Below are 16,914 nucleotides of genomic sequence, written 5' to 3'. Positions count from 1 at the left end.
GGGCAGCATGTCTGGGTGTCACAAAGCTGTCCCTTTAGCTGAGGCAGCTCTGAATAATCTAACCCTGAACAATTTTGCAGAGAAATGCCAAAGTATTTTATCTGACTCAAGAAAAACCCTTTGAGATCCTGTTGGTATTGCTGGGGAGAGCTGTCTGTGGTGTCTTCGGGGCAGCCACATCTAAGAGGAACTCAATGGCTACAGGCTGTGCTCTGTTTGGGTTTGTGTTTCGGGAGCAAAAAACTGGTGTGGTTTGAGCAAAGTAGTGGGGCCTTTGAGGATTGATGAAGGGTCAGGTTTTAATTTTGCATTGTAACAAAGAGATTCTCCCTCTGGCTCAGTGGTGGGGGCAGAGCATCTGCTGATGGTGGAAATGGGGATGGCTTTGCTGCTGCTCCTGTGGTTCCCGGGATAGGCTGTGACCTGGGAGCTGTTTGCTCCTGGGCTTGATGAACAGCAGGTTGTAAAGGTGAGCTCATAGGGGGCTGGGGTGGGGAGGTGGGTGCTCAACCACAGCATTTCCTGCACCCGTGGCCTTACCCTGTGTCTGCGAGCATTGCCAACAGGAGCTGGGGAAACTTCCCACGGGAGCTAAGTGTCCAAGCAGTCAGCGAGAGGAGCCTTGTCCTCTCCAGGACCCAGGCTCCAGCACACAGGTGCTGGTGGGAGCCAGGGACATCCAGCTACTCCCTGCACACATGAAGCTCCTGGGAAGGAGGGCTTGAAGTCTCGGGAGTGTTGAGTGGAGAGATGCAGCAGGGCAGTCCCTTTATCCTCATCTCCCTGGCCAGGCACAGAGGACTGCGGGAGGATAGCGGCCTCAGGGGTGCAGTGGCAGATCCTGGCTGAGCTGCTGGGAGCAGGGCTGGGGGCTCGGCATGGGAGTGGAGGGCTGGGGACAGAGGGGCCAGTGCTGGTGCAGAGGCCTCGGGGCAAACGGCTTGATGCTGGGGTGGAGGGGTCGGCACAGGGTGGAAGAGCTCAGGGACAGGGCTCAATGCCAGGGTGGAGGGCTTGGAGCAGAGGGCGTGGAGCTGGGGCAGGGGTCTTGGAGCAGAGGGCTCGCTGCTGGTGCGGAGGTGTTGGTGTAGGGTCAATGGGCTCGTGGCAGAAGGCTCCGTGCCGGGGTGGAGGGGTCGGTGAGGGGCTCGGAGCAGAGGACTCGGTGCCGGAGCGCAGGACTCGGGGCAGAGGGCTCGGTGCCGGGGCACGAAGCCGCCTTCCCGCTATTGTTCCCGGCGCTCCCACTGCCGCCATCCTGCGGCACGAGGCCGGTGCCAGCAGCGCCATGGGCCGGGAATGCCGCTCCCGGGCGAGGAAGGGGCCGTGGCCGCGGCCCCGCGGTCCCGCCGCCCGCTCCATTTTCTGTCTCGCCCGTCACGGAGACGCTCAGATGGCAGAGCCGCGCTCGGCGGCCCTGGGAGGGAGGTGGAGTCTGCCCGTCCTCCGCCCGCCCTCCCTCCATTGTCAGCGGCGGCGGCGGCGGCACCTGCTCGGGCCGCCGGCGGCCGGGATGCTCCTGCCCTTCCCGGCGGAGCGGGGACGCTGCCGCAGTGCCGGGGCCGCGGCCGCAGCTCGCAGCCGGAGGGAGGAAATGCTGCTTGTGCCTGCCCGGCCCTGCTGCCGCCTCGGGAAATGAACATGAGTCTGCCAGGCCGCGTCTCCTGCTCCATGCTCAACTGCTTTGTAAGTGCTGCTTTTTATTCCCCTTCTCTCCTCCATGGAAGCGGGGCCGTACGCCAGCTGCGCTCTCCAGCTCACATGCCGGTGGAGGCATCCTCTGGATCTGCCCAGGGAGAAGGGGGATCTCCTTCTCCTCGCTCCCACATGCCGCCGGAGGACACCGCGGCCCGTCCCTGCTGCCCGGGCCGGGCCCAAGGGCACAGCAGTGCCCGGCGCCGCGGGCCGAGCCCGGCAGGCCCCGGTCACTGAGCTGGGCCCCGCAGGCTCCGCGCCTTGCCCGGAGCTGGAAAATTACCGTGCGAGAGCAGCCGACCCCCGGGGAGCTGCACACCCCTCCCTGCCTGGGGCTGGGCAGGACCCTCCGCTGCTGCTGCTGCTGCTGCTGCTGCTGAGAGGGGGTCCTGCGCTCCTCGCCTTTCATACCTTCCGGGAGAGGGGGTTTCCTGCAGACCCACCCTCGGCCCCCCAGGGCACTCCTGGCCGAATGGGCTCCGAGGGCTTCAGGAGACTTGTGAAGAGAGCAGGGTGCTGACCCCCGCCCTGCCGGTACCCAGGATGGGGCTGTGGCAGGAGGGGATGCTCAGCCTCTGCCCGCCCTGTGCTGCAGGCGAGGAGGGACTCAAGGACACCCAGGCTGATGGAGAGCTTAGGCTGCCTTGTTCCAGTTCCTGCTGCTCCCTGGGATTTCTCTGTGAACTGCAAAGTGACGATGGGAGAGGATCTCTGTTCCCTAGCTGCTACACCGGCACGCGGGCACACACCTTCCCTTTGTGCTCCCCTGGGCTGGTGCCTCACTCGGAGTGAGCCACTGGCAGGAGGGGCCCCAGGCCCCCCGTGGTCTGCAGTCAGCATCGGCTGCTGCTGGAGCAGGTGCTGTGCCCTGTGTCCCTCACAGCATGATGACAGGGCCAGTGCCTTTGCCTCCAGCTGGAGCTGATGCTGAGTTTTATGAAGGCTCTAACAGCATGTTACATGCGTGCAGGTTCCTTGGATATGGGGTGGGAGGGGTCTGGCTGCCCCTGTCTGAGGTCCAGGGATCACCTCAGGCCAGCCTGTTCCCGTGGGCGCTGAGGCTTCAGCTCCCGTCAGTAACACAAGAGGATTCAGCAGCATTTTAAATATTCCTGAGCCAGAAGGATTGGGATCTCCTTTCTTCAGGTTGAAATTGGGATTCTGGCTTGGGTGACATATCCAGAAAGATATGTCATTTTAAAATATTACTCAGTGCTTACAGAACACGGTGTTTCCTGGTAAATGCTAGAGCCTAGTGCTAGAGTTAGAGAGCAAGCAGCATTCTGAAGAAAACATTCCCACACCAAATATATGTGGAATTAGCACCATCCTGGACTCCCAGCAGTGAGCATCTGCAGCTGAGTGTCCGGGTGCCACTCCTTCGGTCAGCAGCTCAGTGATGTGACAGGGCCTGGGTGAAGGCTGGTGAAAATTGGCACCAAGAGTTCGTGCCAGAGCTCAAGGACCATTGGGACAATGCACTGAGACACATGATGGGATTTGGGGTGTTCTGTGCAGGGCCAGGAGTGGGACTTTATGATCCTTATCCCTTCCAGCTCAGGATACTCTGATTGTATGAGTGAATGAAGATTCCCGTGTTCCAAACTGAGGCATACACTCCACTTGTCAAGGATGGCATGTGCAGGTTCCATGTGACCTCTCAGACCATTCTGAGGCCTCTGGGTTTTCTGGGAAGTCCACCTGAGCAGGCTGGACATGTCCAGCTGCCCTGGGCTCGGTGCTGGCACCAGTCAGTAGTGCCTATTGTGAGTTGGGTGCACTGGGGTGCAGTTGTTGTAGGGTTATGTTTCACAGTTGTATCTTCTCCTCCAAAAGATTCAGGATCTTCCCAGATTTCTTTGGTCTGAGAGTGAAAACAAAAACTCCCAAAAAAAAGCGGTCCTTAAGAGGAGGAAGAGTAGGCTGACGTTGGACTGTAGATGGAAACCCTCTGTGTCACAGGGTGTCTGCCCTGGTGCCATGGAGCAGGTAACGGGAACAGCTGACGTGACAAGTTACTGTCACATCAGTCCCCTGTGGCCAAGGTGTTTCTGCTGGGCTTTCCAAACACCACTCAGCTGGAAGAGGTGGGACTTGGAGGCTTCAGCATTTCACGGTGCTGGGGGCATTCTGCAACAGCCAGAGGAACTGCTGGGGTCTGCAGGCAGAACAGGCATTTCCATGCACAGGTACCCCCAAGCTCCTGGGGTGCCAAGAGTATCCATCAGCTTCAATTTTTGGCTTTCACAGCACGTGCTGGCTGAGGCTGTCTGACTGTGTGCTCTGTTTGCAATGCAGGGTGAGGAAGGCCCTCCCAGTTTGGAGTACATCCAGGCCAAGGACTTGTTCCCCCCGAAGGAGCTCATAAAGGAGGAGGAGTCACTGCAGGTAAGGAAGTAAAAACACCCAAACAGCTCTGGGATGTGTCAGGCTGGGCTCTGCAGAGCAGCTCTCCAGGCCAGCACGTCCTGGAGGCCATGGGCTGGCCGGTGCCAGGGGCACAGTCAGAGCAGCAGGTCCTTGTGCGTGGGGGCCAGGCCGGCTGTTCCCACAGCCCTGTCCCCGCCTGCCCAGCCCTGGCAGGATGTGTCCGGCATCACCAGCTGCTGCCAGCACGGCCGGAGCTGGTGCAGTGCTCAGCCAGCCCGGGCATTCCCTGTCGGAATGTGCCACTGCCAGTGCAGCCGGAGCTGGTGCAGTGCTCGGCCAGCCCGGACATTCCCTGTCGGAATGTGCCACTGCCAGTGCAGCCGGAGCTGGTGCAGTGCTTGGCCAGCCCGGACATTCCCTGTTGGAATGTGCCACTGCCAGTGCAGCCGGAGCTGGTGCAGTGCTTGGCCAGCCCGGACATTCCCTGTGGGAATGTGCCGCTGCCTGCCCAGCCCGGCAGCCTGCAGCAGGGAGCCTCCCCGGGACGGGAGCGCGGGGCTGTGCTCTGCAGCCACAGCGTGCGGCTGCTCTGCCTGCTCTCCCCCTGGACATGTTGCTCCTGCCGTTTCCTGCTGCACGGTGGCTGGAAGAAGGAGCCTCCATATGGTGCCAGCCTCCTGCTGCAGAAAGCCCTGGGAAGAGCCCCGCGTGCTGTTGCTGCTGTGCAGCAAGGGCAGCATTCCCTCCTGGGGATTGGTGCTTCCTTTAACATCATCCAGTGCTCATCATCCTCCTCTGGGGCTGGAGCCAGGCTCACCTTGTTCTTGCTGCTGCTGCAGTGTCTGAGTTTGTTCTGGGGCTGTCACTGCCTTGGCAAATGGTGCTGGGGAAAGCAAGGGCTGGGAGCTGTTGGCTTGAAGGAACAGCCACAGGCTGGGGACTTGTGCAGGGTCAGGGCTGCAGGGCTGTGGCTTTGGGGGGTGAAGCTGCTGAGGTGACTCTGAGCCGAGGCTCCTGGAGAAGAGCAGACTCTGCCTTAGTTTGCTGCGTGGAGAAGTAAAGTTCAACCCTCCCAAGCGTAATTTGCCTTCAGTAAATCGTTAATTCATTGTAAAGCGGAGTGTTCAAGGCCAGGTTGGATGGGGCTTGGAGCAGCCTGGCCTAGTGGAAGGTGTCTGCCAATGGCAGGGGTGGAACTGGATGAGCTTGGGTTGGGATATCACTCCCAGCCCAAACCATTCCAGGATCCTGTGACTCTAGAAGGCTGCCATCAGTTGATAACAAGCTGTATTCAGGCACCTGCTGGTTTATTCCAGGATTTCCCTGTGTCCGTTCTTGCAGCCTTACCAGCCCCTTTCTGTTCTGTCTCCCTTCTGTTGCTGTGTGAAAGAGCCACGTAAGCAGGAGAAACACATGCCAGATAAAAACAGCTCTGGCAAGCGTGCAGAAATCAACTGCAGAAATAAAAAGAGGATATTCTCTTAGGCAAATAATTAATATTTTTCAAGAGTGTTCAGACATATGCCAGTCTAAGCTGGTTATTTTTGTACAAAGAAAGGAGAAGTTGTTAGTACAGTTGTCACTTGAAATCCAGGAAATTCAGGTTTTTATACCCAACCCATAGAGACAACTTCGAAATAAAGAGAAGGTGGTCTGACTTGTACTAATTACAGTGTAATGAATTGTGTCATCAGCTGCCCTGTCTGGCAGGTTTCAGCTGTGTCGTGACACTTTTTACATAATGGGTTACCGACATCACCTGGTGTAGGTGGCATTCAGAGAACAGGAGGAGCCTGATTAGCTAAGGACAAAGGGGCCTGGTGAATTTTAGGCTGTTCTGCCTTCTTTTTTTTAATATAAGAAAAGTCAAACTTGACTGTCTGCCAGGATCCCCTGTTCCAAAAATAACTATGGCATGTCCAGACTGATGGGGAAAAACAGACACTTGATTATCTAGATATTTTAAAAAATGGAATACAGGTAACTTTAATGAAGCTTTCTTGCAGTTTAATCAGGACAAGCTTCCTCAGTCATATAAATCACTGTACAGAGAGAATCCCTGAGAGCTTTGTTAGCAGAAACTGGGCACATCTTTGGTTCATTTGCTTACCTGGATGGTACTGCTGAGTCTCACAGTGCTGCTGAGGGCCCCCCATGTTTAAATAGCACAGCAGGATCACGTAGGTGACACTGCCCTGGGGCAGAGGCTTCTGATCAGTCCCAGAATCCCAGAATCACTGAGGTTGAAAAAGACCCCCGAGACCATTGAGCCCAACCTGTGCCTGATCCCCACCTTGTCACCCAGCCCAGAGCACTGAGTGCTCCATCCAGTTGTTCCTTGGACACCTCCAGGGATGGTGACACCACCACCTCCCTGGGCAGCCCCTTCCAGTGCTTCCCCATGGTGTTGGGCTCTTTCAGGAGCTGTGCTGAGCGCTCCCCATCCTCTCTCTGAGCTGTCCTGCAGTCACGTCCCTCTCCATGCCTCTTGTGCCAGGGCTGGTTTCCCCTGTCTGAAGAGCAGGGCCCGTCAGCCCCTCTGTCCCCAGGCCAGCCCTCGCTGCCAGGTGTGCATGGCACACACGTGATCCTGCAGGAGCTGCTCGCTGGCTCCGGAGGTGTCCTTGGGAAGAGCTCAGTGTGTGGGGCTGGGCAGTGGCTGCTGTCTGTGCTGCTCTCGGGGCACGGGCACGAGGAGCACGTTGCTGGGAACGGTTCCTTGGGAGAGGAGGAGGCAATGGGAGAGTGGCTCTGGGAGTTGCAGTGCACAAAGTGGCTGTGTGACCTGACCTGGTGCTGTCTCCCTTCCAGGTGCCATTCACTGTGTTGCAGGGCGAGGGGGTGGAGTACCTGGGCCATGCCAACGACGCCGTGATCGCCATCTCTAACTACCGCCTGCACATCAAATTCAAGGACTCTGTGATCAATGTGAGTCTGGCCCTGCCTGCCCCATCAGCTCTCGCAGGGTCTCGGAGCAGGGAGGGGTGGGAATACCCCGTTCCTGGGGGCTGTGGCACAGGAAGGTGCCTCTTGGAGGATGCCAGGCCTGGGCGTGCGGTTGCTGTTTTGCTGCTGCATTTAGGTGTGAGGATGGCGTTTTCCTTTGGACAGTAATTAGGTTTTTCCTTTGCTGTTTTCTTTAAATTCAGCCATTACCCTTGGGTGGTTTTAAGGCTGTTGAGGTCTCTTGCAGACCAGTTTTAGTGAGATTTCTCACCAACACAGAGTCAGGCAGTGGGAGCCTGAGGCTTTCCCTCACTGCCTTAACTTGCCATCTCTTCCTGCAGCTGTTGCTTGGCTCAGTTACCTGTGCTTGGCTGGATGTGATTGAGTCAGGAACTGGCCCCAAGTGGGAGATTACCGAGGGAGAGGACAGAAATCAGAATAGTAATCATGGAAGGAGCTCTGTGCTGACTCACGGAGCTCCCTAACCCTGGGAGTGGGTTTGTAGTTCACAGAAGCAGCTCATGCCTGGTGGAGCTGTGCTGGAGCGTGAGGAGCCTGCGGGCATGGCTGCTGGGGCTGCTCTGGCCTGTGGTGTGCCTTGTCATGCCCTACATCTGTCCCTCCCTCGCAGGTGCCTTTGAGGATGATGGAAAGTGTGGAGTGTCGGGATATGTTCCAGCTTCACATTGTCTGCAAGGACTCCAAAGTGATCAGGTATCTGGTTTATTGCTGTGCTGCAGCTGCTGCAGGCTGTGACCAGCTCTGGTGGCTCCCTGTATGCTGTCCGTGGTCAGGGTTCTAAGGTCTGGGGCCGTGTTCCTTTTCCTGGCTCAGTCCTGGCTGGATGAGTGTCCCCACTGAGGGTGGCTTGCCTTTGGGTTTGCAGGTGCCATTTCTCCACCTTCAAGCAGTGCCAGGAGTGGCTGAAGAGGCTGACTCGAGCCATCGCCCGCCCCGCCAAGCCCGAGGACCTCTTTGCGTTCGCCTACCACGCCTGGTGCCTGGGGGTGTGTGTGGATGAGGAGGATCAACATGCACATCTCTGCCGTCCCGGTGAGCTCCTGGCCTGGCTCCTCCTGCTCCTCTGGCCAGCAGCACTGCAGTGCAATTGAGCTCTTGTTCATAAACCCTGTCTGATTTCAAATTCGCCTGGCTAGGTCATCCTGAGCCTGGCCTAGAGATCCAGCTGATGGCCAGATGGTGCTGGATAAGAAGCACAGTGAAAGGATTTAGTTATAAACACAACAAGAAACTTTCAGAGCCAGCAGCACAGAAGCAGCTTTTCCCTTTCTCCTCATGAGAAAACATCCCATACTTAAGTTCCCTCATCAAGGTGATGGAGACCCCAGGCAGTCCTGTCCTGGAGTGGCAAACAGCATCAGTTTTGAGGCAGCCTAATTAATATGAGCCCATCTGCATCTCTTCTCCAACACCCAAAAATGCTGTGACACTCCCAGGATCAGGTCTGTGGAGAGCTCTGGCTCATCCTTACACAGGCACAAATCATCCATGAAGAGAAAACCAGAGCTGTGCTGGTGCCCTCGTGTGGACTGGGAGTTTCCCTTCCCTGGGAGCACAAAGTTTGCTTCCAGTTGCTTTGTCTTATCCATGATGAAGCTGTTTAAAAAAGGAATTAAAATGAGTGAGAAACCTGGCTTTGGACTGAAAAATGTGCTGAGCCTAGAGGAGAGCAGCAGTAGCCTGAATGGAATGTCCAAAGACAGGCTGGGTGGAGGGATGGGGTTCAACAGTACAGCTATCCCAGGAGAAGCTGATAGGGGAAAGGTAAGCTCTGTGTCCTTACCACGCCCCAAACCCCAGCAGTCAGAGATATTTGCTGTGTTTCCTTTAGGGAAAGTATTATTCTCTAGTATAAATAAACTCACCTGTGCAAGTTGTTGCTGCAGGATAGGACTGAGGCGAAGAGCTTTGCAGTATTTATTTATTAACAAGATTTGACACTGGAGCAACAAAGGCCTCCGGAATTTGTGAGGCAAGGCTTAAACCATGAGAGAGGAAACCCTGAGTCAGCATCTGAGAGCAGTCTGGAGGAAGGAACTGCCTGGGGTGGGTGCTCAGTGCTCCTTGCCATGGGGTTCCTGACATCCACTTTGGAAGCTGTCTCTGCCAGAAGGGCAGAAGTGGGTTAAATTAACCCCCACACCCCCCTTGACATGGAGAGGCTGTTTCTGTGCCCTGAGATGAGTTCTGACTTGATAAAACAAGCAGAGGAACCCCTGTGAGGGACAATCTTTCTGGCTCCTGAAGCACAATCCCTGGTGCCACCCAGCTGCCCAGGAGTTTCTCCTTTGCCAAAAAGATGCTCTGAGGGCTGGAGCCCCTCTGCTCTGGAGCCAGGCTGAGAGAGCTGGGGGTGTTCTCCTGGAGAAGAGAAGGCTCCAGGGAGAGACCTTAGAGCCCCTTCCAGTGCCTAAAGGAGCTTATTAAAAAGAGGGAGAGATTTTTTGTATGGGTGGATAGTGACAGGACAAGGGGGAACAGTGCTAAAGTGACAGAGGGCAGGGTTTGATGGGATGTTTCTTTAATGAGGATGGAGAGGCCCTGGCACAGGGTGCCCAGAGCAGCTGGGGCTGCCCCTGGATCCCTGGCAGTGGCCAAGGCCAGGTTGGACATTGGGGCTGGGAGCAGCCTGGGACAGTGGGAGGTGTCCCTGCCCATGGCAGGGGGTGGAACGGGATGACCTCTAAGGCCCCTTCTGACCCAAAGGTTTCTGTGGTTTTGTGACTCTCTCCAGCCTGTGTCAGTTGCTGTGGAGCTCCACAAACATGTTCGGGTTTCCTCAGTGCTGTCAGTAACTCCTGTGCTCTGCTCCTCAGGGGACCACGTGAGGTTCCGGTTTGAGATGGAGCTGGTGAGGATGGGCTTCGACCTGCAGAACGTCTGGCGCGTCTCTGACATCAACAACAACTACAAGTGAGTGTTCATGGCCGGGCTCTTCCCACTCTCCTCTTGCCTTGCCTTTCCCTTGGTGATCCCCATGCAGAGCAGTGGGTGAGTCAGACTCCAGCTAATCCCCCTTCCTGGCCTTGACAGCCCCCAGGCAGATCAGAAGACGAGCCAGATCCCTTTTCTTTCTGCCTTTCACATCGTGGAATTGGAGAGGGAATACAGCCCAAACATCAGAGCTAGCAGGAATTGTAAATGCTGACTCAGGTAGTTTATAATGTGGTGGCTCTAATTCCTCATGGAAGACATTTGGAAGTCTGGAGGTCCACCCATTGTGGGTTTGTCTTTCTGGTCAGTCCTTCTCCGTAGAATGCTCCGTTTGACATAACAACCACAGTTTTCATACACTCAGGCAGCTGTTCAGCTCTGTGATGAGCTGGGGGTGAGCCAGTGGAGAGCTGTGAGGATGCTCAGGAGCCTGGGAATGCGTGAGGCTCATTCAGTCAGAGCAGGAGAAGCTAAAGGGTGATCTGCCTCCAGCTGCTGGCAGGGCATTCACAAAGGGATGGAGTAAAACTCCTGGCAGTGGCACGTGAGAGAACAAGAGGTGACGGCCCCAAAGTGCAGCTTGGGAGGTTCACAATATGGAAGGGAAAAGAGCATTCCCTGGGAACGTGGTGGTGTGCTGGGCACATCCCCAGCAGAGCGGGGGGGTTCTCCATCTTTGTGGTGTCACATTTCAGGTGAGCCAGTGTTGGAGGTGGTCCCTGTGAGCAGGGCATTGGAGTGGAGATCTCCACAAGGTTTTGCCACTATCACAGTGGAAGAGACCTTTTTGCACCAGTCAGTGTTTCCAGCCTGTCCTCTATTCCTGCAGGAGCACAGGACTCTCGGAGAAGGGCAGCTGCACTGTGTTGCAGTAGGTGGCATTAAGTCACTGGGGTTTGATGGACATACTCATTTGTGCATTCCCTATAATCCTGTTCTTGAAACTACTGGTATCCCTCAGCCTTTCCTCTCTGTCCCAGCCAGTCCAGGCATCCCCATCACCTATGGATTGGACAGTTCCAGGTCACTGGTTTCCTGTGGAGACTATGAGAAACCTCGGACACACTGGACTGGGGAAATCCCAGTTTGGGAGCTTGCTGCCTGTTTTCTCTACCTGAAGAATCCAGGCCACAAGCACTAAATTTGGGGGGTGGTTTCCATTTTCCCTCTGCCCTACTGACCATGTTGTTGCTTTGGGACTGTTCACGTGACTTTTCTGGCATTTTCACAGTTTCTCCAAGGATGCCAAGTAAAAGTTGTTCTGAACTGCTCAGTTTTGGAGTGCACAGCCTGAGGTCCCTGCCCTCAGCATGTCAGGCTTTCTTCCCTGCTGGATCTTGGGGTGTGGTTCCCTCTGACTATTTCAGGAAGTTCAGCTTCCATTGACCATCTGTGCTTTGCTTCCTGGCCAGTAATCCACAGCCATTACCCACCTTCTCTGAAGACAGGAGTTTGATTTCCAAGCAAACCAGGGAAGAAAGGACTTAAAACAAACCTCAGCCAGCTGGGTGTGGGCCTGGCTTTGCTTCCCTCCACCTGCCGAGTTCCTCCCTGGGGTTCCTCGCAGGTCCCAGCTTCCTGCAGACATCCCGGGATCTCAGGGGTGGTGTAATTGCCTTGTGCAACTCAAACCAGTTCTCTCTTGCTGCTGGGGGAGTGTGGCTTTAAATCCTGCTTTGGCTTTTGATCATAACCACCTGCCTCTATTCACAGGGATCAGGTTACTTTTTAACTGTTTATAGTCCTTTTATCTTTTATTTCCCTGCATTTGCAAAACAGTGTTGTTAAAGACAGGATACTCCAAGGTAATGGCTTTGTTGCTTGTCTTTCAAGTCTGTTCCGAGATGTCCTTATCTGGGAACTATTATCTTCTTTCTGGCGACAGCCATCATAAAATGAGAGCAATACAAGCTTATAATAACCACTCCTTGAGTCTTGATAAAAGTATACAGTGATAATAAAATTATTACACAGTCTCTCCCTGGCTCTCACATCTTCAGGGATCTTATACCCAGGGAAATGGGATCACTCCAGCATTTCCCATCTGGTGCACACAGGCCATCCGAGGTGGGAGTTGTTTCATATCAGCCTTGGTGCTGGTGGGTTTGGTACACGTGTAGTTCCTTCAGATAAAGGAAAAAAAACCCACTTTTCCTCCAGTGTTGATGCTCATTTTCAGGTTTCATCTTTTTATGGTTGTGGTTTTATTTAACTTTGAGTTTATGAGGAAGAAGTTGCTTGGAGTTCTGTTACTGCTTTAGCCAGATGGTGTTTCCTACTGGTTTCTGGGACTGCTCTTAATTCACATTTTGTCTTTTTTACGCTTCTCTATACATTTTAATACTATCCATACCCTTGGGAAGTGATAATTAGTGTCCTTGCTCGGATTTGCCACAGGAACATGTGGACAATAAGTCTGTGAGGACTGTTAGTGGTACATGTGTTTGCCTTCTGTGCAGGAGGAGCTTGGACAAGGCTCCTGGGGACAGGATGGGATTGTTGGGGTGTCCTGTGCGGGGCCAGGAGGTGGACTCGATCCTCTTGGGTCCCTTCCAAATCAGGATATTCCCTGATTCCACAATCTCTCTCACTGTTAGCTTTGTGGGAAGAAGGTTGTCCATCGATCCTTGTTCACAGGTGCTCATTCCTGTGTCTGTGTTCCAGCCACCCTTTCCTGCCATCAGCCCTCACAGTTCAAGGCTGTTTCCCTTGGTGGTCTGGCTCAGCCTGGTCCCAGGGCTTTCCAGGCCACCCCACTGCAGGTGGTTCCCTTTAGAGCTCCCGTTGTGGTGAAAAATGATCGTTGAGGTTCTGAACTATTTCTTGTCTTCTCAAGAGCAGCTGTTTCCTAAGAGAAGCATCCTTCAGCTCTGTGGGGAGACACCTGCTAAAAAACACAGGCACACAAAAAATTTCAAAAATTTAACCCCCTTCTGAAAATTGGAGTCTGCCCTATCTGCTCGTTCACTGATGTTTCAGGTAGCTCTCACACATGAGGGTGACCTCCCTCCCAAAAGCCACGTTCACTCTTCCCAAGTGCACTGAACGTAGACTTTTTTTGTTGTTGCTGTTGTGGGAGCCTTATCCCCTCTGGAAACATTGTTGAATCTGCTGAGTGATAAATGCTGTAAGAAAGGGATTTTTCAGTTATTCTACTTTGGAGCAGCTTAGGCCCAAAGGAAGAGTCAGGGACTTCTGTATAGTTTTGCTGGTAGCACCAAGAAACACCTGGATGTGTCTGAAAATGTCACCTTTGGTTCAGACACCGGTGCGTTCTGTGTGGAAGCAACACAAGTCTCCCATGGGAGTTTCTGCCCTCGCAGCCTTTCTGCATCTCTTCCAGTGGCTGTGGATGTCATTCCTGTCACTCCAGGGCTTGGTAGTGTAGCCTCAACGCTGTCCTGTTTCTCTTTAGGCCTGGGATTTGATCCCTGCTCATTCTGGTGGATGCTGGTCACTCTGAGCATCACACTTTTACCTCCACCTTCCCCTGGAAGTTGCCCACACTTAGTTCACAAGCTTGGCCTATTTCAGCCTTCTTAGAAAGCTTGTGCTCTGAAATTTAGGGTGCCACAAATATTTTTCCTTGTATCAGTTTATAAGATACTGTTAGGCCAACAGAGTTCCTCATCCTGGGTTTTCATTTCCTCTACTGTATTCCTCTGGAATTCTAGCATAGAAAGACATGTCTCTTTGTCTTGACCTCATTGCCTGTGTCTATGCACCCTGCTTGAATTTGGCTTAGCTTCTTAAAGATGTCCCATTTCCTACCTGAATTTCATTGATTTCTATCTTACTGTTTTCCTAAGTCTACAGAGTTTTAGTGATTTAACTCTTGGAAGATACAATCCTGAGCCTCTCCTGGACTACCTCTCCCCAGTTTGTACTTTAAGACATCACCCATGTTTCAGCTGAGGTGCCAGGGAACTCTTTGCACTTCAGGGAAGCCTGTTCATGTATAGACTCAGCTATTCCAGAAGTTCCTCCAGACCTGAACAGGTGCTAACCCTCTCCCACATTCCTGCATCCTCAGTCACACTTCGCTGCTTCTCTAATTTCCTGACCACCTTTACTCATGGAATCTGAGGCATTTCAGAGGTGTCCAAGCCCAGACATCCTCCCACAGACAACCTGGTCTTCACCTTCTTAACTGACAGCTTTAATTTTGCTTCCTGAATTCCTCATCCTCACCCAGTTGTTTTTATCCCTTAGCCACCCTTGCTTGCTGCCTGGGGCTCTCCGTGGAGCTGTCTAGACACTGAAGTGCCCTTTTCCAACGTGGCTGGAAGTTCCTCACTAGCACCATAAACTAATACTGGATTGTGCCTGTTGCCATCAGCTGGAATAGCCTGGGCTCAGGAACACCAGACCACCCTCTGGAGCGTACTGTCTGCATCCTTTCACCCCCCTCACTTTGCTCCCTATCTGCCCTGAAACATTCCTGCTAAATGATGTGGGATAGCCTTGGGCCAGAGCTGCTCTTTGATGTTCCCTGCCACGTACCCACCTGTGCCTGCCCGGGCTGTGGGGGCTCAGCTGGTCCAGCTCCCAGCACTGCTGTGCCTGAGCCTGCCCTCGGCGTGTGCTGGGAGCAGCAGGGGCAGGGGAAGAGCTGCAGGAGTCAGAAACCCACCCTGCACTCCTGGAATTTTGTGTGTGCTTCATGCCATCCCAAAATGGTTTGGGTCGAAGGGACCTTAAAGCCCATCCCATTCCAGCCCCTGCCATGGGCAGGGACACCTCCCACTGTCCCAGGCTGCTCCAAGCCCCATCCAGCCTGGCCTTGGGCACTGCCAGGGATGGGGCACCCTCAGCTGCTCTGGGCCAGGGCCTCCCCACCGTCACAGGGAAGGATTCCTTCCCCATATCCCGTCTAACGCTGCCCTCTGGCAGTGCTCTCTGCTCTCAGTGTTCTCTTCTCACTGCTGGTACATGTTGAGGTATCTATAAGAATTTGATTTCCAACACCCCACCAAGCAAGATATGATTTAGATCTCACTCCTGTCACTTTATTTGCATACCCCAAATCCCCACTGCTAAATTTCTGGGCAGATTTGTGTCTTCCTTACCGAACAATGTGTGGAGTTGAGCAGTGGTACCCGTGTTCTGCAGCGCAGACAGGGGCAGGCCATTCTTTACCAGAAGCTCTGTGTCCTGCTACAAGAAAACAAAAACTCCACGTAAATTATTGACTGTTCCCCTAAACCCTCATGAATTCTTAAATCCAGAGGCTGTTCCGAAGGCATCCTGGGAGGTACTAGGATACTTAGTATGAGCCCAGAGGTGAGGCCTGAGGTGAAAGGAGGTTGTCTTCTCTCAGCTCGTTCCTGACAGCACTTTTTGGGTCACTTGTTGAGGCTGCACTGAGACAGATATGAGGAGGAAGAGCCAAAGTCCTGCATGTTGAGTTTGGGGAAATGTGAGCTGCTCTGAGGCAGATTTTTGATTGCTCAGTCCTCATCTTGCCTTTCGTACTTTCTCTTCGCCAGGCTTTGTTCCAGTTATCCCCAGAAGCTGCTGGTCCCTGTCTGGATCACTGACAAGGAGCTGGAGAATGTGGCTTCGTTCAGGTCATGGAAAAGGATCCCTGTGGTGGTGTACAGGTAAATGTAAACCCAAATTCCCTCCCCCAAACCCATGACAGTCCTGCAGGGGCTGTGGGACAGGGATGGCAGGAGAGCTGTTCATCCTTTTGCCTCCTGCCTGTAAACGTGGTGCTCCCAGGGCTCCTTCTCCCAGCACTGTCTGCAGCAGGGTGTTTTCCAGAAGAGAGAAGCAGTGCTCCAGAACTGTCCTTTCCTGCTTCCAGTTAGATTGGAAGGTGTGGGTGACTTTCTTCCTATGGGAGATGTTGCAAAATAAGGTCAAATTAAAGTTCTCTCAGAGTTTCAAAATCTTTCCACACATTGGTCCTTGTCTGGCTGCTACTTTGAAAAGAAATCTGAGCCAAGAGGAGCCTGCTGGGTGCCCTGTGCTCAGCAGGGTGTGCAGGCCTGGACAGACCTGGGAATGCCCAAACCTGCAGCTTCTCATGAGGGGCAGTGGAGGGGCAGCTCTGATCTCTGCTCTCTGTGACCAGGGACAGGACCCGAGGGAACTGCTGCAGCTGTGTCAGGGAGGTTTAGGTTGGATTTTAGGAAAAGGTTCTTCCCCCAGAGGGTGCTGGGCACTGCCCAGGCTCCCCAGGGAATGGGCACGGCCCCGAGGCTGCCAGAGCTCCAGGAGCGTTGGGACAGCGCTGCCAGGGATGCCCAGGGTGGGGTTGTTGGGGTGTCTGTGCAGGGCCAGGGGCTGCACTGGCTGATCCCTGGGGGTCCCTTCCAATTTAGGATAATCTGTAATTCTATGAAATATTCCCTGACCAGCCTTCCAGAAATAATCTAGAGGGGGATGTAGGAGGCCAGGCAGCCAGTGGAGCAGGGCTCTGCAGGGTAGGGGCTGGTTCCTCATTAAATGTGTCTCCCGGGAGAGTGACGTGTTTGAAACCAACAGGAGGCTGATGGAAAGGGGCACCCAGGCAGCTGTGCTGTTGTAAAATGTACATCATGGTTTGTAGCCTTAGACTCTGTGTTAGCAGTTACCAAATCCAAATATAAAAAACCTTAAAATTTCAGAGCTGTATTGGAAAATACAAAAGTCAGGAAGCAACACCAGTGAATTTACAGGTACCTTACTCTGCATCTTCACATTTCACAGCTTGCTGTTGGGTGTGGCAAAACACTGTTCCTGCTAGAACTCAGTTCTGCAGCAGAGTGGGAATGAGCACAGCTTATCGGATGGAGCCTTTCCCTCCTTGTAGCCAGCTCAGCTAAGAAGTTAATTGTATTTGTGATTCCTTTTGCTAAAAATGGCCTGGTGCTGGAGCCTGTCCCACTGTGCCTCCCCACCTGAGGGCAAAGCCATGTCTTTCCTACTCCAGCAATTATTTTGTTCCTTGCTTTATATCTC

General features: G+C 53.9%; 1 protein-coding gene across 3 annotated transcripts in view; it reads left to right on the top strand.

Moving 5' to 3' along the window:
• MTMR4 (myotubularin related protein 4) overlaps positions 1–16,086 on the top strand; it is a 43,347-nt gene extending 27,261 nt beyond the window's left edge. For 2 of the 3 annotated variants that reach the window (XM_039563086.1, XM_039563087.1), the window contains exons 3-8: positions 3,994–4,083; positions 6,877–6,993; positions 7,643–7,725; positions 7,898–8,064; positions 9,849–9,945; positions 15,456–16,084. In XM_039563086.1, the coding sequence (XP_039419020.1) occupies positions 3,994–4,083; positions 6,877–6,993; positions 7,643–7,725; positions 7,898–8,064; positions 9,849–9,945; positions 15,456–15,573 (672 nt within the window). In that variant the 3' untranslated portion in view covers positions 15,574–16,084. Of the gene's footprint in view, positions 1–1,284; positions 1,687–3,993; positions 4,084–6,876; positions 6,994–7,642; positions 7,726–7,897; positions 8,065–9,848; positions 9,946–15,455 lie in introns of those variants that run through there. The other variant, XM_039563085.1, reaches the window with a different exon arrangement.
• The last annotated feature ends 828 nt before the right edge of the window (positions 16,087–16,914 follow it).

Source organism: Corvus cornix, chromosome 19, assembly GCF_000738735.6.
Source record: "Corvus cornix cornix isolate S_Up_H32 chromosome 19, ASM73873v5, whole genome shotgun sequence".
Classification (NCBI taxonomy): Eukaryota; Metazoa; Chordata; class Aves; order Passeriformes; family Corvidae; genus Corvus; species Corvus cornix.
This window is presented reverse-complemented; position numbering and strand designations above follow the sequence as displayed.